The sequence below is a fragment of the Oncorhynchus masou genome, chromosome 28 (assembly GCF_036934945.1).
Source record: "Oncorhynchus masou masou isolate Uvic2021 chromosome 28, UVic_Omas_1.1, whole genome shotgun sequence".
NCBI lineage: Eukaryota > Metazoa > Chordata > Actinopteri > Salmoniformes > Salmonidae > Oncorhynchus > Oncorhynchus masou.
Window position 1 is genome coordinate 66,063,933 of NC_088239.1, and position 22,399 is coordinate 66,086,331.

The 22,399-nt window shown below is 47.2% G+C and overlaps 1 protein-coding gene across 2 annotated transcripts in view; it reads right to left on the reverse strand.

Moving 5' to 3' along the window:
• The window catches only part of LOC135518099 (homer protein homolog 1-like), a 48,745-nt gene that overhangs the window by 10,105 nt on the left and 16,241 nt on the right, over nucleotides 1-22,399 (reverse strand). The window contains exons 2-7 of one of the 2 annotated variants that reach the window (XM_064942994.1): nucleotides 12,717-12,873; nucleotides 7,469-7,600; nucleotides 7,276-7,368; nucleotides 6,730-6,837; nucleotides 5,969-6,117; nucleotides 2,718-2,877 (exon numbers count right to left, since the gene is read on the reverse strand). In XM_064942994.1, the coding sequence (XP_064799066.1) occupies nucleotides 2,718-2,877; nucleotides 5,969-6,117; nucleotides 6,730-6,837; nucleotides 7,276-7,368; nucleotides 7,469-7,600; nucleotides 12,717-12,873 (799 nt within the window). The remainder of the gene's footprint in view (nucleotides 1-2,717; nucleotides 2,878-5,968; nucleotides 6,118-6,729; nucleotides 6,838-7,275; nucleotides 7,369-7,468; nucleotides 7,601-12,716; nucleotides 12,874-22,399) is intronic. The other variant, XM_064942995.1, reaches the window with a different exon arrangement.

Genomic DNA, 22,399 nt, shown 5'->3' on the forward strand with positions numbered 1-22,399 from the left:
ATGAAATCTCGCTTCTTGTGACGGCCGGCGCCCAACAACCTGCCCGCTTGACCCTATTCCCTCCTCTCTTCTCCAGACCATTTCCGGAGACCTTCTCCCTTACCTCACCTCGCTCATCAACTCATCCCTGACCGCTGGCTACGTCCCTTCCGTCTTCAAGAGAGCGAGAGTTGCACCCCTTCTGAAAAAACCTACACTCGATCCCTCCGATGTCAACAACTACAGACCAGTATCCCTTCTTTCTTTTCTCTCCAAAACTCTTGAACGTGCCGTCCTTGGCCAGCTCTCCCGCTATCTCTCTCAGAATGACCTTCTTGATCCAAATCAGTCAGGTTTCAAGACTAGTCATTCAACTGAGACTGCTCTTCTCTGTATCACGGAGGCGCTCCGCACTGCTAAAGCTAACTCTCTCTCCTCTGCTCTCATCCTTCTAGACCTATCGGCTGCCTTCGATACTGTGAACCATCAGATCCTCCTCTCCACCCTCTCCGAGTTGGGCATCTCCGGCGCGGCCCACGCTTGGATTGCGTCCTACCTGACAGGTCGCTCCTACCAGGTGGCGTGGCGAGAATCTGTCTCCTCACCACGCGCTCTCACCACTGGTGTCCCCCAGGGCTCTGTTCTAGGCCCTCTCCTATTCTCGCTATACACCAAGTCACTTGGCTCTGTCATAACCTCACATGGTCTCTCCTATCATTGCTATGCAGACGACACACAATTAATCTTCTCCTTTCCCCCTTCTGATGACCAGGTGGCGAATCGCATCTCTGCATGTCTGGCAGACATATCAGTGTGGATGACGGATCACCACCTCAAGCTGAACCTCGGCAAGACGGAGCTGCTCTTCCTCCCGGGGAAGGACTGCCCGTTCCATGACCTCGCCATCACGGTTGACAACTCCATTGTGTCCTCCTCCCAGAGCGCTAAGAACCTTGGCGTGATCCTGGACAACACCCTGTCGTTCTCAACCAACATCATGGCGGTGGCCCGTTCCTGTAGGTTCATGCTCTACAACATCCGCAGAGTACGACCCTGCCTCACACAGGAAGCGGCGCAGGTCCTAATCCAGGCACTTGTCATCTCCCGTCTGGATTACTGCAACTCGCTGTTGGCTGGGCTCCCTGCCTGTGCCATTAAACCCCTACAACTCATCCAGAACGCCGCAGCCCGTCTGGTGTTCAACCTTCCCAAGTTCTCTCACGTCACCCCGCTCCTCCGCTCTCTCCACTGGCTTCCAGTTGAAGCTCGCATCCGCTACAAGACCATGGTGCTTGCCTACGGAGCTGTGAGGGGAACGGCACCGCAGTACCTCCAGGCTCTGATCAGGCCCTACACCCAAACAAGGGCACTGCGTTCATCCACCTCTGGCCTGCTCGCCTCCTTACCACTGAGGAAGTACAGTTCCCGCTCAGCCCAGTCAAAACTGTTCGCTGCTCTGGCCCCCCAATGGTGGAACAAACTCCCTCACGATGCCAGGACAGCAGAGTCAATCACCACCTTCCGGAGACACCTGAAACCCCACCTCTTCAAGGAATACCTAGGATAGGATAAGTAATCCTTCTCACCCCCCCCCCCCCTTAAATGATTTAGATGCACTATTGTAAAGTGGCTGTTCCACTGAATGTCAGAAGGTGAATTCACCAATTTGTAAGTCGCTCTGGATAAGAGCGTCTGCTAAATGACTTAAATGTAATGTAATGTATCCCTTTATAAAGCCAGTAAGTCCTACCCGTTTGCGTAGTCTCTCTCCAGTATCCCTTTATAAAGCCAGTCTTACCCGTTTGCGTAGTCTCTCTCCAGTATCCCTTTATAATGTCAGTCTTACCCGTTTGTGAAGTCTCTCTCCAGTATCCCTTTATAAAGCCAGTCAGTCTTACCAGTTTGCGTAGTCTCTCTCCAGTATCCCTTTATAAAGTCAGTCAGTCTTACCCGTTTGTGTAGTCTCTCTCCAGTATCCCTTTATAATGTCAGTCTTACCCGTTTGCGTAGTCTCTCTCCAGTATCCCTTTATAATGTCAGTCTTACCCGTTTGCGTAGTCTCTCTCCAGTATCCCTTTATAATGTCAGTCTTACCTGTTTGTGTAGTCTCTCTCCAGTATCCCTTTGTAATGTCAGTCTTACCCGTTTGTGTAGTCTCTCTCTCGTATCCCTTTATAATGTCAGTCTTACCCGTTTGTGAAGTCTCTCTCCAGTATCCCTTTATAATGTCAGTCTTACCCGTTTGTGTAGTCTCTCTCCAGTATCCCTTTATAAAGTCAGTCAGTCTTACCCGTTTGTGTAGTCTCTCTCCAGTATCCCTTTATAAAGTCAGTCAGTCTTACCCGTTTGTGTAGTCTCTCTCCAGTATCCCTTTATAAAGTCAGTCAGTCTTACCCGTTTGTGTAGTCTCTCTCCAGTATCCCTTTATAAAGTCAGTCAGTCTTACCCGTTTGTGTAGTCTCTCTCCAGTATCCCTTTATAAAGTCAGTCAGTCTTACCCGTTTGTGTAGTCTCTCTCTAGTATCCCTTTATAATGTCAGTCTTACCCGTTTGTGTAGTCTCTCTCTAGTATCCCTTTATAAAGTCAGTCTTACCCGTTTGTGTAGTCTCTCTCTAGTATCCCTTTATAATGTCAGTCTTACCCGTTTGTGTAGTCTCTCTCCAGTATCCCTTTATAATGTCAGTCTTACCCGTTTGTGTAGTCTCTCTCCAGTATCCCTTTATAATGTCAGTCTTACCCGTTTGTGAAGTCTCTCAGCCTCCTCCTGGTAAGCAGCCAGTTGTTGTTTCCACTGTTTGACGTTGGCTGTGGACTCCAGCAGAGCTGCTGTCAGCTTGGCATTGTTGCCCTTCAGGGCTGCCAGCTCGGCCTCCCAGTGCTTGTTAATACTGGACGAACTGGAGACAGACAGACACTTCAGCAGAGTTTCAGTGACCAAGACCCAGACCCAGTGTATTGAGACACATGACAAGACCAACTGACCAAGACTGCTTTTTTGTGGTCACGACTGGTCTTAAGACTGCAAGATCAAGACTCCATCTCTGATATAAACTCAATCATTGTTTTCCTGAGTTTATTGCAAAAAATAACAATGCTGTCATTTGACTAAAGACTATGAACCATTCCAGCACCAATGTACAAATGCATGTTCAACTTCATGTTCATCAGCATTACTGACCTCAGAGGCTAGAGTGGAACTCATGTGGGAACTGTGTATGGTGAATACGAAGGGGCGGGGGAGTGAAATACATTTTCCATTTATTTAGTCATTAATAATTAAAATCAGCACTACACAGTGTTTTGATATAATGCCTAACTGCTGTCCAGGGTTCTGGGACCACATGAATAAGAGATGGATGACTCGACACATCCAGGTGCGAGCAGACCATGCACACGCGGTGCTGCTGCTGTGCCAATTTCCTTTTAAATAAGAGGTCCCAGTGAACAGCTAAACCCCACCAATACCAGACTGAACATGGGAACACAGTGGAGTACTGTGGATGTTCAGCTTGTACAAAGGAAGATGAGTTGTAAAGTAAGGAATTGGAAGATAGTTTTGTATCAATTGGTATTATCTTACCATTTCCAAAGAGAACTGAAAGTGCTCATTTATTCAGCCTTCGCCCACTGACCGACCATTGCCTTCGCCCACTGACCGACCATTGCCTTCGCCCACTGACCGACCATTGCCTTCGCCCACTGACCGACCATTGCCTTCGCCCACTGACCGACCATTGCCTTCGCCCACTGACCGACCATTGCCTTCGCCCACTGACCGACCATTGCCTTCGCCCACTGACCGACCATTGCCTTCGCCCACTGACCGACCAATGCCTTCGCCCACTGACCGACCATTGCCTTCGCCCACTGACCGACCATTGCCTTCGCCCACTGACCGACCATTGCCTTCGCCCACTGACCGACCATTGCCTTCGCCCACTGACCGACCATTGCCTTCGCCCACTGACCGACCATTGCCTTCGCCCACTGACCGACCATTGCCTTCGCCCACTGACCGACCATTGCCTTCGCCCACTGACCGACCATTGCCTTCGCGCCCACTGACCGACCATTGCCTTCGCCCACTGACCGACCATTGCCTTCGCCCACTGACCAACCATTGCCTTCGCCCACTGACCAACCATTGCCTTCGCCCACTGACCAACCATTGCCTTCGCCCACTGACCAACCATTGCCTTCGCCCACTGACCAACCATTGCCTTCGCCCACTGACCAACCATTGCCTTCGCCCACTGACCAACCATTGCCTTCGCCCACTGACCAACCATTGCCTTCGCCCACTGACCAACCATTGCCTTCGCCCACTGACCAACCATTGCCTTCGCCCACTGACCAACCATTGCCTTCGCCCACTGACCAACCATTGCCTTCGCCCACTGACCAACCATTGCCTTCGCCCACTGACCAACCATTGCCTTCGCCCACTGACCAACCATTGCCTTCGCCCACTGACCAACCATTGCCTTCGCCCACTGACCAACCATTGCCTTCGCCCACTGACCAACCATTGCCTTCGCCCACTGACCAACCATTGCCTTCGCCCACTGACCAACCATTGCCTTCGCCCACTGACCAACCATTGCCTTCGCCCACTGACCAACCATTGCCTTCGCCCACTGACCAACCATTGCCTTCGCCCACTGACCAACCATTGCCTTCGCCCACTGACCAACCATTGCCTTCGCCCACTGACCAACCATTGCCTTCGCCCACTGACCAACCATTGCCTTCGCCCACTGACCAACCATTGCCTTCGCCCACTGACCAACCATTGCCTTCGCCCACTGACCAACCATTGCCTTCGCCCACTGACCAACCATTGCCTTCGCCCACTGACCAACCATTGCCTTCGCCCACTGACCAACCATTGCCTTCGCCCACTGACCAACCATTGCCTTCGCCCACTGACCAACCATTGCCTTCGCCCACTGACCAACCATTGCCTTCGCCCACTGACCAACCATTGCCTTCGCCCACTGACCAACCATTGCCTTCGCCCACTGACCAACCATTGCCTTCGCCCACTGACCAACCATTGCCTTCGCCCACTGACCAACCATTGCCTTCGCCCACTGACCAACCATTGCCTTCGCCCACTGACCAACCATTGCCTTCGCCCACTGACCAACCATTGCCTTCGCCCACTGACCAACCATTGCCTTCGCCCACTGACCAACCATTGCCTTCGCCCACTGACCAACCATTGCCTTCGCCCACTGACCAACCATTGCCTTCGCCCACTGACCAACCATTGCCTTCGCCCACTGACCAACCATTGCCTTCGCCCACTGACCAACCATTGCCTTCGCCCACTGACCAACCATTGCCTTCGCCCACTGACCAACCATTGCCTTCGCCCACTGACCAACCATTGCCTTCGCCCACTGACCAACCATTGCCTTCGCCCACTGACCAACCATTGCCTTCGCCCACTGACCAACCATTGCCTTCGCCCACTGACCAACCATTGCCTTCGCCCACTGACCAACCATTGCCTTGCCCACTGACCAACCATGCCTTGCCCACTGACCAACCATGCCTTGCCCACTGACCAACCATGCCTTGCCCACTGACCAACCATGCCTTGCCCACTGACCAAACATGCCTTGCCCACTGACCAACCATTGCCTTGCCCACTGACCAACCATTGCCTTGCCCACTGACCAACCATGCCTTGCCCACTGACCAACCATGCCTTGCCCACTGACCAACCATGCCTTGCCCACTGACCAACCATGCCTTGCCCACTGACCAACCATGCCTTGCCCACTGACCAACCATGCCTTGCCCACTGACCAACCATGCCTTGCCCACTGACCAACCATGCCTTGCCCACTGACCAACCATGCCTTGCCCACTGACCAACCATGCCTTGCCCACTGACCAACCATGCCTTGCCCACTGAGGTGAACTATCTTTGTGCTTGACACCCTACTCCAGCCCCTGGCTTCAGAGCCTTGTTCTTACCTGTGGGAGAAGGGCAGTTGGTTCTGAGACGGCTCGGGACGGGGCTCGGGTGGGTGCTGCGGCATTTCAGGGGTGGTGCCCCTCTCGTCATCAGTGCCGTTGATGCTCTCCGGGGTCAAAGGTGACTGCAGGTCACCAGTGGCTGACTCCTGGCATGATGTAAACAATAAGGTTAAAGGAACAGAAATACAGTTGAACTGTATGTTCTCAACTGCTGAGTAAATAAAATACTGATGTAATGTGGAGAGAATACCTGCACAATGAGTTACACTCCACAGAAAGTGATGTTTCAAGTGAGTTTTTGTTTCTCTCAAGTGAGTAGGCCTATGTGTTTTCAAGTGAGCTTGTTGTTTTCTCACTTGAAAAAAGAAACATCGCTTTATGGAAGCATAGCTGACACTGGGAGATCAGAGTTAATCTGAGACTGAGAAGGGATTCATTAATCTGTGTGTTAATCTGATATTAGGATGGGGGAGAGAGGGAGAAATTGGTTAATCCATGGAGGGCAGGGTTCTCCCCAAAGAGTGGAACAGTGCCATTCAACACCTCAATACTAGGGTAAATATACACCATACTGTATAATGGACATTGTTTGGTCCATGTTTCTACAGCAGTGACAACATTGTGGGGAGACCACCTGAAGGGCTGGAGTGTTAGCCTGGGGTAGTTGGGGATTTCAACACTGGACTGGAGTAAGAGGGCAAAGCAGGAGGGTTATCGGAGACTGGGGTCAGATGACAATGATTTAGATTCCATTTTACCTTATTTTTTACAGGTACTCTGAGAGGTACTCTGGGAGGTACTTTGTGAGGTACTCTGGGAGGTACTTTGTGAGGTACTGAGAGCACATTCTTTTTTAGTGCAGTGACCTGGGGAAGAGTTGCAGTGGAGAAGAGATGGGTTGAATGAGCCAATTGAAACCTGGGGATGGTTAGGCCAGGTTGGGAGTTTAGCCAGGACACTGGAGTTAACACACTATAGTCTTGCCAAGAGAGTACTGGCTTCAGACACTCCCATTAGGAATTAGTTTAACATCTCATCCAAGAGTAGTGCTTTGCAGGTAGTGTTTCCAATCACTTCCTGTGATACCGAAATCACTTGGGGTCCATTCACTCCCATTGTTTTCTGGTAACAAAATGTTAATGTTAGTGGTGGGTTGTGTACAAAAACACCAGGTGCTTTGCAGACTATACTGGTCCAAAAGCTACATTTAATGTAAGGAAACAGGTTTCTTTTTAATTAAGGTGAGTAAGTAGGTGTTGGTGAACTATCCCATCTGAGGTAGGGGTGTGTGTTGTTGAGACTACCTGAGAGGGGGTGCTGGTGAGTTCCATCTTTTCCTGGGATTTCTCCTTGGCTAATCGGGCCGCCTCTTTAAACTCTGCAAACTTCTCTGCAAACTGAGAAAGAACCACAATGACACAGACAACACTGACTAAACTAGTTTGTGTGTGTATGTGGTGTGTTTGTGAGCTCAACTTTGGCAATGTGTGTGTGTACCTTGAGCAGGTGGTTCTCTGAGGAGAAGCCCAGGCCATAGACGGTGTTGGCTCGGCTGTCAGCCCACTGGCCAAACTTCTGGGAGGTCTTGGTGAAGGTCATGTTGGGGGTGATGGTGCTGTTGATGATTGCCTGGGGAAGGAGAGAGGAGTTGTATGAATCACAAAAGCAATGCATACCCATTTGCCTAAAAGATGAGTGGGCTTGTAGTTTTCTGAACGGTTTCCTTCAGCAACAGTAACAACTGTGTTATCTATCTGTGTTTGTGTCAGACGAAAAGTGTGTGTGTGTGCGTATGCATGTGTGTGTGTGCACAATACATCCCTATTGATTATTAAACAGGAAGCCGTCAATGAGAGGAGAGGCCCCAGTGAGGCTGATTGACTCTACTGGCATCGACCACAGTGGGTGAGGGAGAGAGGAAGGTGGGCGAGGCACACTGTTGGCCTGTTAGTTCTATGTACAGTTCTGTGTGTGTATGTAAACTCAGCAAAAAAATAAAATGTCTTCTCACTGTCAACTGCGTTTATTTTCAGCAAACTTAACATGTGTAAATATTTGTATGAACATAAGATCCAACAACAGACATAAACTGAACAAGTTCCACAGACATGTGACTAACAGAACTGGAATAATGTGTCCTTGAACAAAAGGGGGGGGGGGGGTCAAAATCAAAAATAACAGTCAGCATCTGGTGTGGCCACCAGCTGCATTAAGTACTGCAGTGCATCTCCTCCTCATGGACTGCACCAGATTTGCCAGTTCTTGCGGTGAGATGTTACCCTACTCTTCCATCAAGGCACCTGCAAGTACTCGGACATTCCTGGGAGGAGTGGCCCTAGCCCTCACCCTCCAAAACAACAACTCCCAGACGTGCTCAATGGGATTGAGATCCGGGCTCTTCGCTGTCCATGGCAAAACACTGACATTCCTGTCAAGCAGGAAATCAGCCATACTGCTCGTTTTGTGTGTGGTGGCATTGTAATGCTGGAGGGTCATGTCAAGATGAGCCTGCAGGAAGGGTACCACATGAGGGAGGAGGACGTCTTCCCTGTAACGCACAGCATTGAGATTGCCTGCAATGACAAGCTCAGTCCGATGATGCTGTTAAACACCGCCCCGGACCATGACGGACCCTCCAAATCAATCCCGCTCCAGAGTACAGGCTTCGGTGTAACGGTCATTCCTTCGACAATAATTGCGAATCCGACCATCACCCCTGGTGAGACAAAATCGCGACTCGTTAGTGACTCGTTTCCAGTCCTGTCTGGTCCAGCGACGGTGGGTTTGTGCCCATAGGTGACGTTGTTGCCAGTGATGTCTGGTGAGGACCTGCCTTACAACAGGCCTACAAGCCCTCAGTCCAGCCTCTCTCAGCCTATTGTGGACAGTCTGAGCACTGACTGAGGGATTGTGCGTTCCTGGTGTAACTCAGGCAGTTGTTGCCATCCTGTACCTGTCCCGCAGGTGTGATGTTTGGATGTACCGATCCTGTGCAGGTGTTTTTACACGTGATCTGCCACTGCGAGGACGATCAGCTGTCCATCCTGTAGCGCCGTCTTAGGCGTCTCACAGTATGGACATTGCAATTTATTGCCCTGGCCACATCTGCAGTCCTCATGCCTCCTTGCAGCATGCCTAAGGCACGTTCACACAGATGAGCAGGGACCCTGGGCATCTTTCTTTGGTGCTTATCAGAGTCAGTAGAAAGGCCTCTTTAGTGTCCTAAGTTTTCATAACTGTGACCTTAATTGCCTACCGTCTGTAAGCTGTTAGTGTCTTAATGACCGTTCAACAGGTGCATGTTCATTAATTGTTTATGGTTTATTGGGATTTTAACTAATTATCTTTGAAACAAGCATGGGAAACAGTGTTTAAAGCCTTTATAATGAATATCTGTGAAATTATTGGGATTTTAACTAATTATCTTTGAAAGACAGGGTCCTGAAAAAGGTTTCTTTTTGCTGAGTTTGCTGAGTTTAGTTACTTCGGGCTGTGTGGATGTTGATGACGAGTGTATCCTAGAGTGGCAGGCAGGCAGCACCTCACCACAGCCCACCCTCTCCCTGCTATTTCCAGCTCAGCACAGTAGCAGTAACCACAGTTGTGTTCACCTATTCGCTAGCTTTACAGCACCAAGGGTCACATGCAAAGCAGTGTAGAGAGCGTGTGTGTGTGTGTGTGTGGAGAGCTTTACATATCGTTGCGGTACTAAAATAGCTCCTCCCCTGCAACCCTCTGAAGACTAAAATCATTTTTGTTACGACAGAACAGGCCACAACGCCCCCATGCCACTACCAACCATGGGTTCTGCTGCTACCACTGGCCATGGAAACACACACACGTGGGACATGTAGTGTGTGTGTGTTGAGTGAAACTACAACTTCCTTCAATGTGTCAAGTCTGCCTGTGGGAAATAGAGGGAATACTGTACACAAGTACAGAAGTGTGTTTCACGTGCTGTGAGGGATGTATAGCATGGCGTGCCCTGAGCCTGAGGGAGCCTTCCTGTTGCCACTCCTAATCCCCTTGCTGAGGGGGAACCAGGCACTGTATACAGTGACTTCAGAAAGTATTCATACCCCTTGACTTCTTGCACATTTTGGTGTGTTACAGCCTGAATTCAAATTCTACACACAATACCCTATAATAACCAAGTAAAAACATGTTTTTAGAAAAATGTGCTAATATTTCTCGAAAATGAAATACAGAAATTGAATTTGCATAAGTATTCACACCCCTGAGTCAATACTTTGTGTAAGCACCTTTGGCAGCGATTACTGCTGTGAGTCTTTCAGGGTAAGTCTCTAAGAGCTTTCCACACCTGGATTGTGCAACATTTGCCCATTATTTTCTAAATTCTTCAAGCTCTGTCACATTGGTTGGTGATCATTGCTAGACAACCATTTTCAGGTCTTGACAGATTTTCAAGTAGATTTCATTCAAAACTGTAACTCGGCCTCTCAGGAACATTACCTGTCTTCTTGGTAAGCAACTCCAGTGTGGATTTAGGGCAACAGGTAGCCTAGCGGTTAAGAGCAGTGGGCCAGTAACTTAAAAGTTGTTGGAACAAATCCTTGAGCCAACTAGGAGAAAAGAAATCTGTTGATGTGCCCTTGAGCAAGGCACTTAACCATAATTGCTCCTGTAAGTCGCTCTGAATAAGAACGTCTGCTAAATTATTATAATGTTTTGGTGAAATCCTTGAGTGGTTTCCTTCCTCTCTGGCAACTCTCTGCTCGGTAAAGCCCTGCCTTATCTCAGCTCATTGGTCACCATAGCAGCACCCACCCGTAGCACCGCTACAGCAGGTATATCTCACTGGGCACCCCCAAAGCCAATTCCTCCTTTGGTCATCTTTCCTTCCAGTTCTCTGCTGCCCATGACTGGAACGAATTGCAAAAAAATCTCTGAAGCTGGAGACTCACATCTCCCTCACTAGCTTTAAGCACCAGCTGTCAGAGCAGTATACAGATCACTGCACCTGTACTTAGCCTATCTGTAAACAGCCCATCTATCTAACTACCTCATCCCCATACTGTATTTATTTATTTTGCTGCTTTGCACCCCAGTATCTCTACCTGCATATTCATCTTCTGCCGATCTACCATTCCAGTGTTTAATTGCTGTATTGTAATTACTTCGCCACCTTGGCCTATTTATTTCCTTAACTTACCTCATTTGCACTCACTGTATATAGACTTTTTATTTTCTTTTGTTCTACTGTATTATTGACTGTAGGTTTGTTTATTCCATGTGTAACTCTGTGTTGTTGTATGTGTCGCACTGCTTTGCTTTATCTTGGCCAGGTCGCAGTTGTAAGTGAGAACTTGTTCTCAACTAGCCTACCTGGTTAAATAAAGGTGAAATAAATGAAATAAAATAAAAAAAGGAAGGAGGCCTGTATCTTTGTAGTGACTGGGTGTATTGATACACCATCCTTAGTGTAGTTAATAACTTCACCATTCTCAAAGGGATTTCAATGTCTGCCCTTCTTTATCCAATAAGTGCCCTTCTTTGCTATGCATTGGAAAAGCTCCCTGGTCTTTGTGGTCGAGTCTGTGTTTGAAATTCACTTCTCAACTGAGGGACCTTACAGATAATTGTATGTTTGGGGTACAAGGACGAGGTAGTAATTCAAAAATGATGTAAAACACTATTATTGCACTCAAAGTCCATTCTATTTGACTTAAGACAAATTTTACTCCTGAACTTGAATACTTGGCTTGAATACTTATTGACTCAATAAATGTCAGCTTTTCATTAAATTAGCATAATTTTTTATTTAGGCTGTAATACAACAAAATGTGGGAAAAGTAAAGGGGTGTGAAGACTTTCTGAAGACACTGTATATCTTTCCTCTCCGTTTACACAACTTTGCGCACACACGCACACCAAAACACACACACACACACACCAAAACAAACACACACGCACACCAAAACACACACACACACGTACACCAAAACACACACGTACACCAAAACACACACACACACGTACACCAAAACACACACACACGTACACCAAAACACACGTACACCAAAACACACGTACACCAAAACACACGTACACCAAAACACACGTACACCAAAACACACACGCACGTACACCAAAACACACACGCACGTACACCAAAACACACACGCACGTACACCAAAACACACACACACGTACACCAAAACACACACACACGTACACCAAAACACACACACGTACACCAACACACACACACGTACACCAAAACACACACACACGCGTACACCAAAACACACACACACGCGTACACCAAAACACACACACACGCGTACACCAAAACACACACACGCGTACACCAAAACACACACACGCGTACACCAAAACACACACACGCGTACACCAAAACACACACACACGCGTACACCAAAACACACACACACGCGTACACCACACCAAAACACACACACGCGTACACCAAAACACACACACGCGTACACCAAAACACACACACGCGTACACCAAAACACACACACGCGTACACCAAAACACACACACACGCGTACACCAAAACACACACACGCGTACACCAAAACACACACACGCGTACACCAAAACACACACACGCGTACACCAAAACACACACACGCGTACACCAAAACACACACACACGTACACCAAAACACACGTACACCAAAACACACGTACACCAAAACACACACACACGTACACCAAAACACACACACACGTACACCAAAACACACACACACACCTTAGAGCCGTCCAGACTGATGATGCGGTAGACGTTGCGCGTGCTGTCGTAGAAGTAGGAGACTGTGACAGCGTGTTTACTGGTGGGGACCCAGTTCTTCTTGGTGGTGGGGTCGATCTGGAAGACATGTGCCCTCGTACTGAAGATAGGCTGCTCTCTGTAGGGGAGACAGGGAGGGGGGGGGGGGTCAGTATATATATAGGAATTATACTCACCACCCAGTTGTTGGTTCGCACAGCTGCGCCATGGAAAACCAAAGTACTGGGAGTGTGTGAGGGCTGAGGTAAGAGTGTGGAGTGTGTGTGGTAGGTAACACACACAGCCTCCCAGAGATCGCTACACACATCCATTCTTCACTGTCACCTACAGCACTGGCCATGACTGGGAGGGGGAAACACACACACACACACACACACATACACACACTTCAGTTCCAGTATTTGTGGGTGATATCTTCAATCCAGATGGAGCCCATTAACATTATCAAGGAGTTTTAATACCAGCACTAGAAAGACAAACATTACTTAGCCACAGACAGAAATCACTTACTAGAAATGAATGGATGTAATGTTGAAGTTAATCAAATTGACTGGCTGGGCACATTAAGGTACTAAAACAGGAGCAACAGGGATAAACGATTTTCTACTAGTCCATTAATTAATTACAGTAAACGTGCCTTTGCTAAGACAATAGAGAGGAGGTTCATTAAAGATGATGCATCCCCAGCACATTTAAACTGTTAGGGCTGCCTGATAAATATAATAAAATATTAAAGTATGGTCTCCCGAGTGGCGCAGCGGTCTAAGGCACTGCATCTCAGTGCTAGAAGTGTCACTACAGACACCTTGATTCGATTCCAGGCTGTATCACAACCGGCAGTGATTGGGAGTCCCATAGGTCGGCACACAATTGGCCCAGCATCGTCCGGGTTTGGCCGGTGTAGGCCGTCATTATAAATAACAATTTGTTCTTAACTGACTTGTCTAGTTATATAAAGGTTAAATAAAAGGAGGTGGTTCTTCAACATAATTGTCTTTGACAATGTATAGGTCGGTAGCCAACCTATACTGTGCTACTTGGGAGATAAGAGGAGAGTAGTGATATTTGCCTGACTACATTTTTGTAATTCTTTGGCTGCTCTGTCGTTCGCTACATACTTTAGTCTGAGACTGCCATTACTGAAGTGGTTTCTGGTGACGAGGGGTGTTGTACAAAACAAAATAATCAGTGACTGGCTCTGGCCCAAACTATCGTTTTCTGGACCAATCAGACGGCCCCGAAAGTGTTGACATTCAGTGAAGGGTCAGGGAGGTCGATCCAGACTCATTGTGGAGAAGAAACTAACGTCTGTGAACGTGGCGTAGTGCTCGGCCGCAGCAGGGACTCTGGGTAGTCAGGCAATATAGGGTTGAAAGAAAGAAAATTGGATAAAAGAATGAAAGGAACTAATGGAATAAGGGCTGGAGGTGAAGATGAGAGAAAGAGCATGTGTGTTAGAGTGAGAGAGAATTAGCTGGCTAGAAGTGGGTCTAACTTCAACCGCCCTGCCTGTTTGTGAGTGTGAGTTTTAAAAGCAGCCGTAGGAAGGGCAGATATGCAAATGTTCCACCAAAGAGCTGAACAATGAGAGCCCTAACCCCAAACACATCACACCTCCCATTATATCACACACAGGAGTCAGGGGGAAATAGGAACAATAAGGTTTGAAAGCTGCGCACTGATTCTGCAAAAGTTAAAAGGAAAGTGGAGCTAAGCTTTTACACAGAGAAAGTACACAATCCAGAATACTGTCCATTAATGTACTGTATGTGATCAACTGGGTTTGAATCTCGCATGACAGTGTTAGCACGATGAGCTAAAGCCTAGGCATTAGGCCTGGGTGCTAATGCAAGTCCTCAGGACAGGCAAGGTTACTAATCACACAAGCATGGTTTACCAAACCAACTCTGTTACATCTTTCCCAAGAAAATGAGTGAATGTGGTTATACCAACAGTCCAGCAGGGGGCAGATGTCCATGAGAGTCAGGCTGCAGTAACAGTGCTGTAACAGTGCTGTAACAGATGAGCCAAAGGTGACCTGGTAGTACCTGGGCTGGGCCCACATACACAGATCAGACAACTGTCCTGGCCCTGTGGCCCTGGCCAGCTTCCAAACATAACTATGGAGGAAAGCAGCGCTCAGGTAAGGTCTTGGATTAAAGGCATATTTAGTACTGCAAGCTAATAGCATAGCCAGCGGCATATCTATGGCTGGGACTGACTGGGCTAGAAGCCTCTTCACATCATCAACAGCAAGAGGTGGGTAGAAGTCTTCCTGTCGGGAATTTGCTAAATATCTCATAATTCCTCAAAATCCATATATCCTAAATAAGTGTAGGCTTAATATTTTGAGTGTGATGGAGAGAAGAGAGAGACGCAGAGCGAGAGGCAGAGAGAGAGACGCAGAGCGAGAGGCAGAGAGAGAGACACAGAGCGAGTGGCAGAGAGAGACACAGAGCGAGAGGCAGAGAGAGAGACACAGAGCGAGAGGCAGAGAGAGAGACACAGAGCGAGAGGCAGAGAGAGACACAGAGCGAGAGGCAGAGAGAGACACAGAGCGAGAGGCAGAGAGAGACACAGAGCGAGAGGCAGAGAGAGACACAGAGCGAGAGGCAGAGAGAGACACAGAGCGAGAGGCAGAGAGAGACACAGCGAGAGAGAGAGACACAGAGAGAGAGAGAGACAGAGACAGACAGACAGAGAGACCGAGAGAGAGACAGAAACAGAGGGAAAGACAGAGAGAGAGACAGAGAGAGACAGAGAGAGAGAGGGAGACAGAGAGAGAGAGTGAGACAGAGAGAGAGAGGGAGACAGAGAGAGAGAGGGAGACAGAGAGAGGGAGAGAGACAGAGAGAGGGAGAGGAGTGATAATTTACCCTTTAGCAACAGTGCCTCAGATAATGTGACTACACTCTGGGACTCCTGTCTAAAACTAGGGGGAAAAGCTCTGGACATGAACGAGCACATTGTTCTCATAACTGGTTCTGTTAGGAGAAGTAGAGCACTTACTTTGCTTTTTATGAATCACATTTTATTATGACAGCAATTTGCCCCTCAATCACAAGCCATTTGAATATATTCTCCCTGATAGGAGATGGCTGGGAGGAGCAGGAGCCCCATTCAGAAAGCATGGATTTGGACGGATTTCCACAGCTACACACACATGTATATGTAAAAGGGCACGTAAGCCACAACATGTAAAGTTCAAAGGACCGTGCCAAATAAAAAGCTAAGAGTGTATCATTGTTTTAAATTAAGGCATATATACAGTTTACCATGTTCCATCTAAAAACGTTGGAATAAACCAAGGCTTTGATTTCTGGTCAAACAGATGAAAAAGGGGTCTTAGAAAACGTTGGCAAGAAAGTCTTGAAAAAGGTATTATAAATACATCAAAACACAATGACGTTGAAGAAAAGACCCCTCCAGGGTTGGGGTCAACCCCATTTCAATTCAGGAAATACAATGAAATTCCAACCCAAATGATCGTGTAATGCTTTTTATGAAGAAATTATTTTCTATTTTCTAAACCAACTGGAATTGAAATGGAATTGACTCCAACTCTGCTGCCAACTAATACTAACACTACTTAGTTTTGGAGAAATGACTTGCCTTCTGTAAGTTTAAGAAACATTGCCTTGTAATTACATTACCAAAAACCAATATATCTTAAAGATATTTTCACATTTCGCTCCCTCATATGAGGCCAGTGTGTAGAATAATACCCAAATATGCAAAGGAGGATATTGCATATGTATATCTTTGTGTACCTACTTAGGACACATCCCCATGAAGAGAATGAGGTTCAAAGTCAATGTGTCATGTCATAGCTGACACCATTCTTTCTGCAGACATCTTTCAATCTTAATTCAGAACAGATATTTAAGAGGTTTTGGAAAATGTGGACTCATGAAAAATAAAATAAAAACCTGAGGAAGATTTTACAGAAATTCTGTTACCAAAATTTGCATCTGCACAGCTCTACCAGTAAATGTGTTTTTGTAAAATGTTCAGTGTAAATTGTTACAAGTAGTCCTTGTGCATAGAGTTGTGTGGTTTGTTAAACTTTGAAATGGATGTTTTTGGTTTGGCATACCTTTTAAACGAAAAATCCAATACTGTGAAATTGCCCATATGCTAACATTGCATTTAGGTAAGATGTATTTGTGGGTAATTTTCCAAGTAAACGCTAAGTAAATCACTAAACCAAAAACAAGACAGATGTGAACTGTAAAGAACCATAGCAGTTTAGCATTGACTAAGTGGGCCCATAACTTTCTTGGGCAGGGCACATTTGGTTTTCAGGGTAATAGAAGACAGCCTGTCTTCTGCTTTTGGACGTTAACAAGGCGACACTCCATCTTAACTCCTCCACATGTACTGGATTGGTTGAACAGTGCAGAAGAAAACCTCCCGGGATCAGTACCAGAATGTGGGCATCCTGCTCAGGGTTTAAATAATAATAATTTACACCTGCTATGTTAAGTTACTGACAGGCTAACAGCTCATAGGTTGCCAACCTACTATAACAGGAAATGCCAGGGCAGGGTCTGTGTGTCCTTATGGCATGATGTTATGTCCCAGCATGCTTTGGTTACCATCTTGGATACCCGCTGATGATGATCCCAAAACACAAAGCAGAAACACTTCCTCTTCCTGGTGGAGTAACTGGCATCCCTACATCCTCAGCGTAACTCAAACCGTTTACCATATCTGCCGGTCTTAACTGTAGGCTACTCAACACAGTAGCCTTGACTGTCACGTCAAAGCCATGATTCTTCTACTTGGAGACCCGCTGACTTTAGACAGAACGACATAGTGTCAGACAACAATTAGAGGGACTAGTGCAGGTTCACAAACCAGAGGTTGAAAACCACAAGAGGATGGGTTTCAGAGTGTTGGGCTGTGGTTTCCATCTCAACATCATTATCTTTTCCGTTATACACCTCTGCAATGGAAACTGCCATTAAAAACATACTTGGCATTACAAAACTCTGGTTGGACTGGGTTAACTGAACCAGGAGTGAGCGGGCCCTTGGGGTGCGGCTCTGGCCTGGCCAGAGTGAGCTCCCCTCCAGAACTCTCCCACAGATCGGCCTCACCATCCAGCCAGTGGTCCCTCAAAGATAAACACTATTATAGCTGATTCTTCTGCCCTCAGCATTAAACAGCCCACAACAGCAGCCTGCAGTATGGCAGCCAAGTGTTGTGCCTTTAAACGGATCTCATTTGATGGAGATTCAGTCCCTAGATGTCGATCTGCCGGGCTCTGACAGGGATCCACAAGGGAAAACACAGGTAATTGCTCGGCGGTGGCTCAGAGCTGGTTTCATTTCATTCTTACTACTGTGATTCTTCTTCAGTCCCTCCCGGTCTTAACCAGTTAATTAAGTTAGCATAGTGGAGTGGTGGGTCTGGGGCCTTGCTAGGTATTATTTAACACATACACTGAGGGTAAAAAACATTAACACCTGCTCTTTCCATGACAGACTGACCTGGTGAATCCAGTTGAAAGCAATGATCTTTTATTGATGTCACTTATTAAATCCACTTCAGTCAGTGTAGATGAAGAGGAGGAGACCAGTTAAAGAAGGATTGTTAAGGCTTGAGATAATTGAGACATGGATTGTGTAGGAGTGACATTCAGAGGGTGAAGGGGCAAGACAAATGGGACACACCTGGTCCCGGGTGTGTTCCGGGATAAACACACATCTTCCACATTCATTGAAGAGACTCTCTCCATGCAGACAATGTTGGATTTTGGTATTGGCACTTTTGTTTGGGCACCTTTCAACAACCCTCATTATCACATCTATGCATGCAACCACTCACTTACACCATATTAGGTTACTTTGGTTATTCCTTATCTCGACGTCGTCTCCCTTTTTGTTATGGGCTTTGAGCTGGTTCGTGACACAGGCGCACTGGTTTGTGGCAAGAACTGCAACACTGAGGTTTTAACGCTCAAAAGTGTCCTGTTTGTATCAGGAATGGTCCAACACCCAAACGACATCCAGCTAACTTGACAACTGGGAAGCATTGGAGTAGAACATGTCCCAAAACATCCCTGTGGAACTCTTTCAACAGCTTGTAGAGTCCATGCCCTGGGGGGTTCAGTATACTCAGTGTAGACTGGTGTCGTGAGAGGGATGAGGGAGGTGATGAGATGGGAAGGTGGACCGGAACCTTACTGTTCACACCAGAATTGACAGACTGTCTGCAGATAATAGTTACTGTAGAATCAGACTGTATGAGGGGGCCGTGAGCTGTAATGTAGAGGCAATGGAAATAGAGATGTGCTACACAGTACACTACTAACTAGGGATGCTCTAATATATATATATATATATATATAAAAATCATAGGTAGATTACGTAATGACGCCATGACACAAATACAGCACTACACGGAACAAAAGCAGAAAAATAACTAAGTGCCCATTCCAACAACTAAACAAGTTCAAGTTGAGTAAGAAAATTTCAGTGAGACAACTCAAAGGCGAAATCAACACCAAGATAATGGAATTCATTGCCCTTGACAATCAAATGTCCTCTGTCGTGGATGATGTTGGCTTTCACCCGGCACACACTACCAAGTAGGCACTACTTTTCAGATGTTGCCCTACCGGAGACAGTTTGTTGAAAAGCACATCTATGAGCTACTTTCTATGGGCGTCACTGCTATTAGCTTCACGACTGACATTTGGACCAGCGATGTCAGCCCCATGAGCATGCAGAGTCTGACAGCATTGTGGGGGGACAAAAGTTTTGTACTGAGGAAAGACGTATTGCTCAAGAATCTCATACCGCTGCTGCCATTTCAATGGCATTTGAGAACATGTGTGAAACTTGGAAACATGAAAACACTCCAAGCTCCATTTGAACAACTGACTGGAGAAATAAGCTCATCAACTGTGCCTGCAGCAGACGTGATGCCCTCTGTCATGACATTGAAACGCTGCTCAACAGAACTGCCAACACCGACCGTGGGGTTAAAACTTACAAAAGTACTCTACAAGAGGCTATGAACAAGTGATTCAGTGGCATTCTCTCTGAGCCTCTTTACTGAGTTGCCACCATGCTCGATGCTAGGTACAAGGACCGCCACTTCGATGCAGACAAGAAACAGGGTTTATGTGAAATGTTACATACACAGCTGGACAAGATAGAAACGGTCACAGTGACCGTGCGCTCTGAGGAAGAGAGGCCACGGACAGACAGAGCTGGACAAGATAGAAATGGACACAGTGACCGTGCGCTCCGAGGAAGAGAGGCCACGGACAGACAGAGCTGGACAAGATAGAAATGGACACAGTGACCGTGCGCTCCGAGGAAGAGAGGCCACGGACAGACAGAGCTGGACAAGATAGAAATGGACACAGTGACCGTGCGCTCTGAGGAAGAGAGGCCACGGACAGACAGAGCTGGACAAGATAGAAATGGACACAGTGACCGTGCGCTCTGAGGAAGAGAGGCCACGGACAGACAGAGCTGGACAAGATAGAAATGTCGCAGTGACCGTGCGCTCCGAGGAAGAGGCCACGGACAGACAGAGCTGGACAAGATAGAAATGGACACAGTGACCGTGCGCTCTGAGGAAGAGGCCACGGACAGACAGAGCTGGACAAGATAGAAATGTCGCAGTGACCGTGCGCTCCGAGGAAGAGAGGCCACGGACAGACAGAGCTGGACAAGATAGAAATGTCGCAGTGACCGTGCGCTCTGAGGAAGAGAGGCCACGGACAGACAGAGCTGAAACTTCACTGCTTGACATGTATGATGACTGAACAAAGAAACAGCACAGCAAGTAAGTGAAAGAAATAAGATTGGATTGTGTTTTACTGGTAATTGGGACATACGTAAATGCCAACATGTATTGCTTTTTGGTCAGTGTGTGTGTTTCTAACTATTTAACTGTACTAGAATTCTTAAAAAGGCAGCTAAATTTTTTAATATAGTCTATAGGTATCTTGTTTTTTGGCAGGGAAAATATTGTATATCAGTATCGGCCAAAAATGTCATATCGGTGCATCCCTACGAAACGTCCTCTCACTGTCAACTGTGTTTATTTTCAGTAAACTTAACATGTGTAAATATTTGTATGAACATAAGATCCAACAACAGACATAAACTGAACAAGTTGCACAGACATGTGACGAACAGAACTAGAATAATGTGTCCCTGAACAAAAGGGAGGGGGGGGGGGGGTCAAAATCAAAAGTCAGTCAGTATCTGGTGTGGCCATCAGCTGCATTAAGTACTGCAGTGCATCTCCTCCTCATGGACTGCACCAGATTTGCCAGTTATTGCGGTGAGATGTTACCCCACTCTTCCACCAAGGCACCTGCAGGTTACCGGACATTTCTAGGGGGAATGGCCCTAGCCCTCACCCTCTGATCCAATAGGTCCCAGACCTGCTCAATGGGACTGAGATCCGGGCTCGTCGCTGGCCATGGCAGAACACATTCCTATGTTGCAGAAAATCATGCACAGAAAGAGCAGTATGGCTTGTGGCATTGTCATGCTGGAGGGTCATGTCCGGATGAGCCTGCAGGAAGGGTATCACATGAGGGAGGAGGATGTCTTCCCTGTAACGCACAGCGTTGAGATTGCCTGCAATGACAACAAGTGCAGTCTGATGATGCTATGACACAACGCCCCAGACCATAACGGACCCTCCACCTCCAAATCGATCCTGCTCCAGACCTCGGTGTAACGCTCATTTCGTCGACGATAAATGCAAATTCGACCATCACCCCTGTTTGTGAGACAAAACCGTGACTCATCAGTGAAGAGCACTTTTTACCAGTCCAGACTGGTCCAGCGACGGTGGGTTTGGGCCCATAGGTGGCGTTGTTGCAACAGGTCTACAATCCTTACAACAGGTCTACAAGCCCTCTGTCCAGCCTCTCCCAGCCTATTGTGGACAGTCTGAGCACTGATTGAGGGATTGTGTGTTCCTGGTGTAACTCAGGCAGTTGTTGTTGCCATCCTGTACCAGTCCCGCAAATGTGATGTTCGGATGTACCGATCCTGTGCAGGTGATGTTACACGTGGTCTGCCACTGCGAGGACGATCAGCTGTCCGTCCTGTCTCCCTGTAGCGCTGTCTTAGGCGTCTCAGTACGGACATTGCAATTTATTGCCCTGGCCACATCTGCAGTCCTCATGCAGCATGCCTAAGGCACATTCACGCAGATGAGCAGGGACCCTGGGCATCTTTCTTTGGTGCTTTTCGGAGTCAGTAGAAAGGCCTCTTTAGTGTCCTGCGTTTTCATAACTGTGACCTTAATTGCCTACCTGTCTGTAAGCTGTTCGTGTCTTAATGACCGTTCCACAGGTGCATGTTCATTAATTGTTCATGGTTCATTGAACAAGCATGGGAAACAGTGTTTAAACCCTTTACAATGAAGATCTGAAGTTATTTGGATTTTTACTAATTATCTTTGAAAGACAGAGTTCTGAAAAAGGGATGTTTCTTTTTTTTGCTGAGTTTGCTAACCTATGTCCTTCCTTGTAGTTTTCCATTACCATGTCTCTCGCTATTCCTAATTTCACCTCACTGAACGCTCTCCAAGTCCACTGCTTGTTGTGTTGAAATGAGGGTTTGTTCGTTTAGGGAGTCTCTCCCTGTAATATGACACAT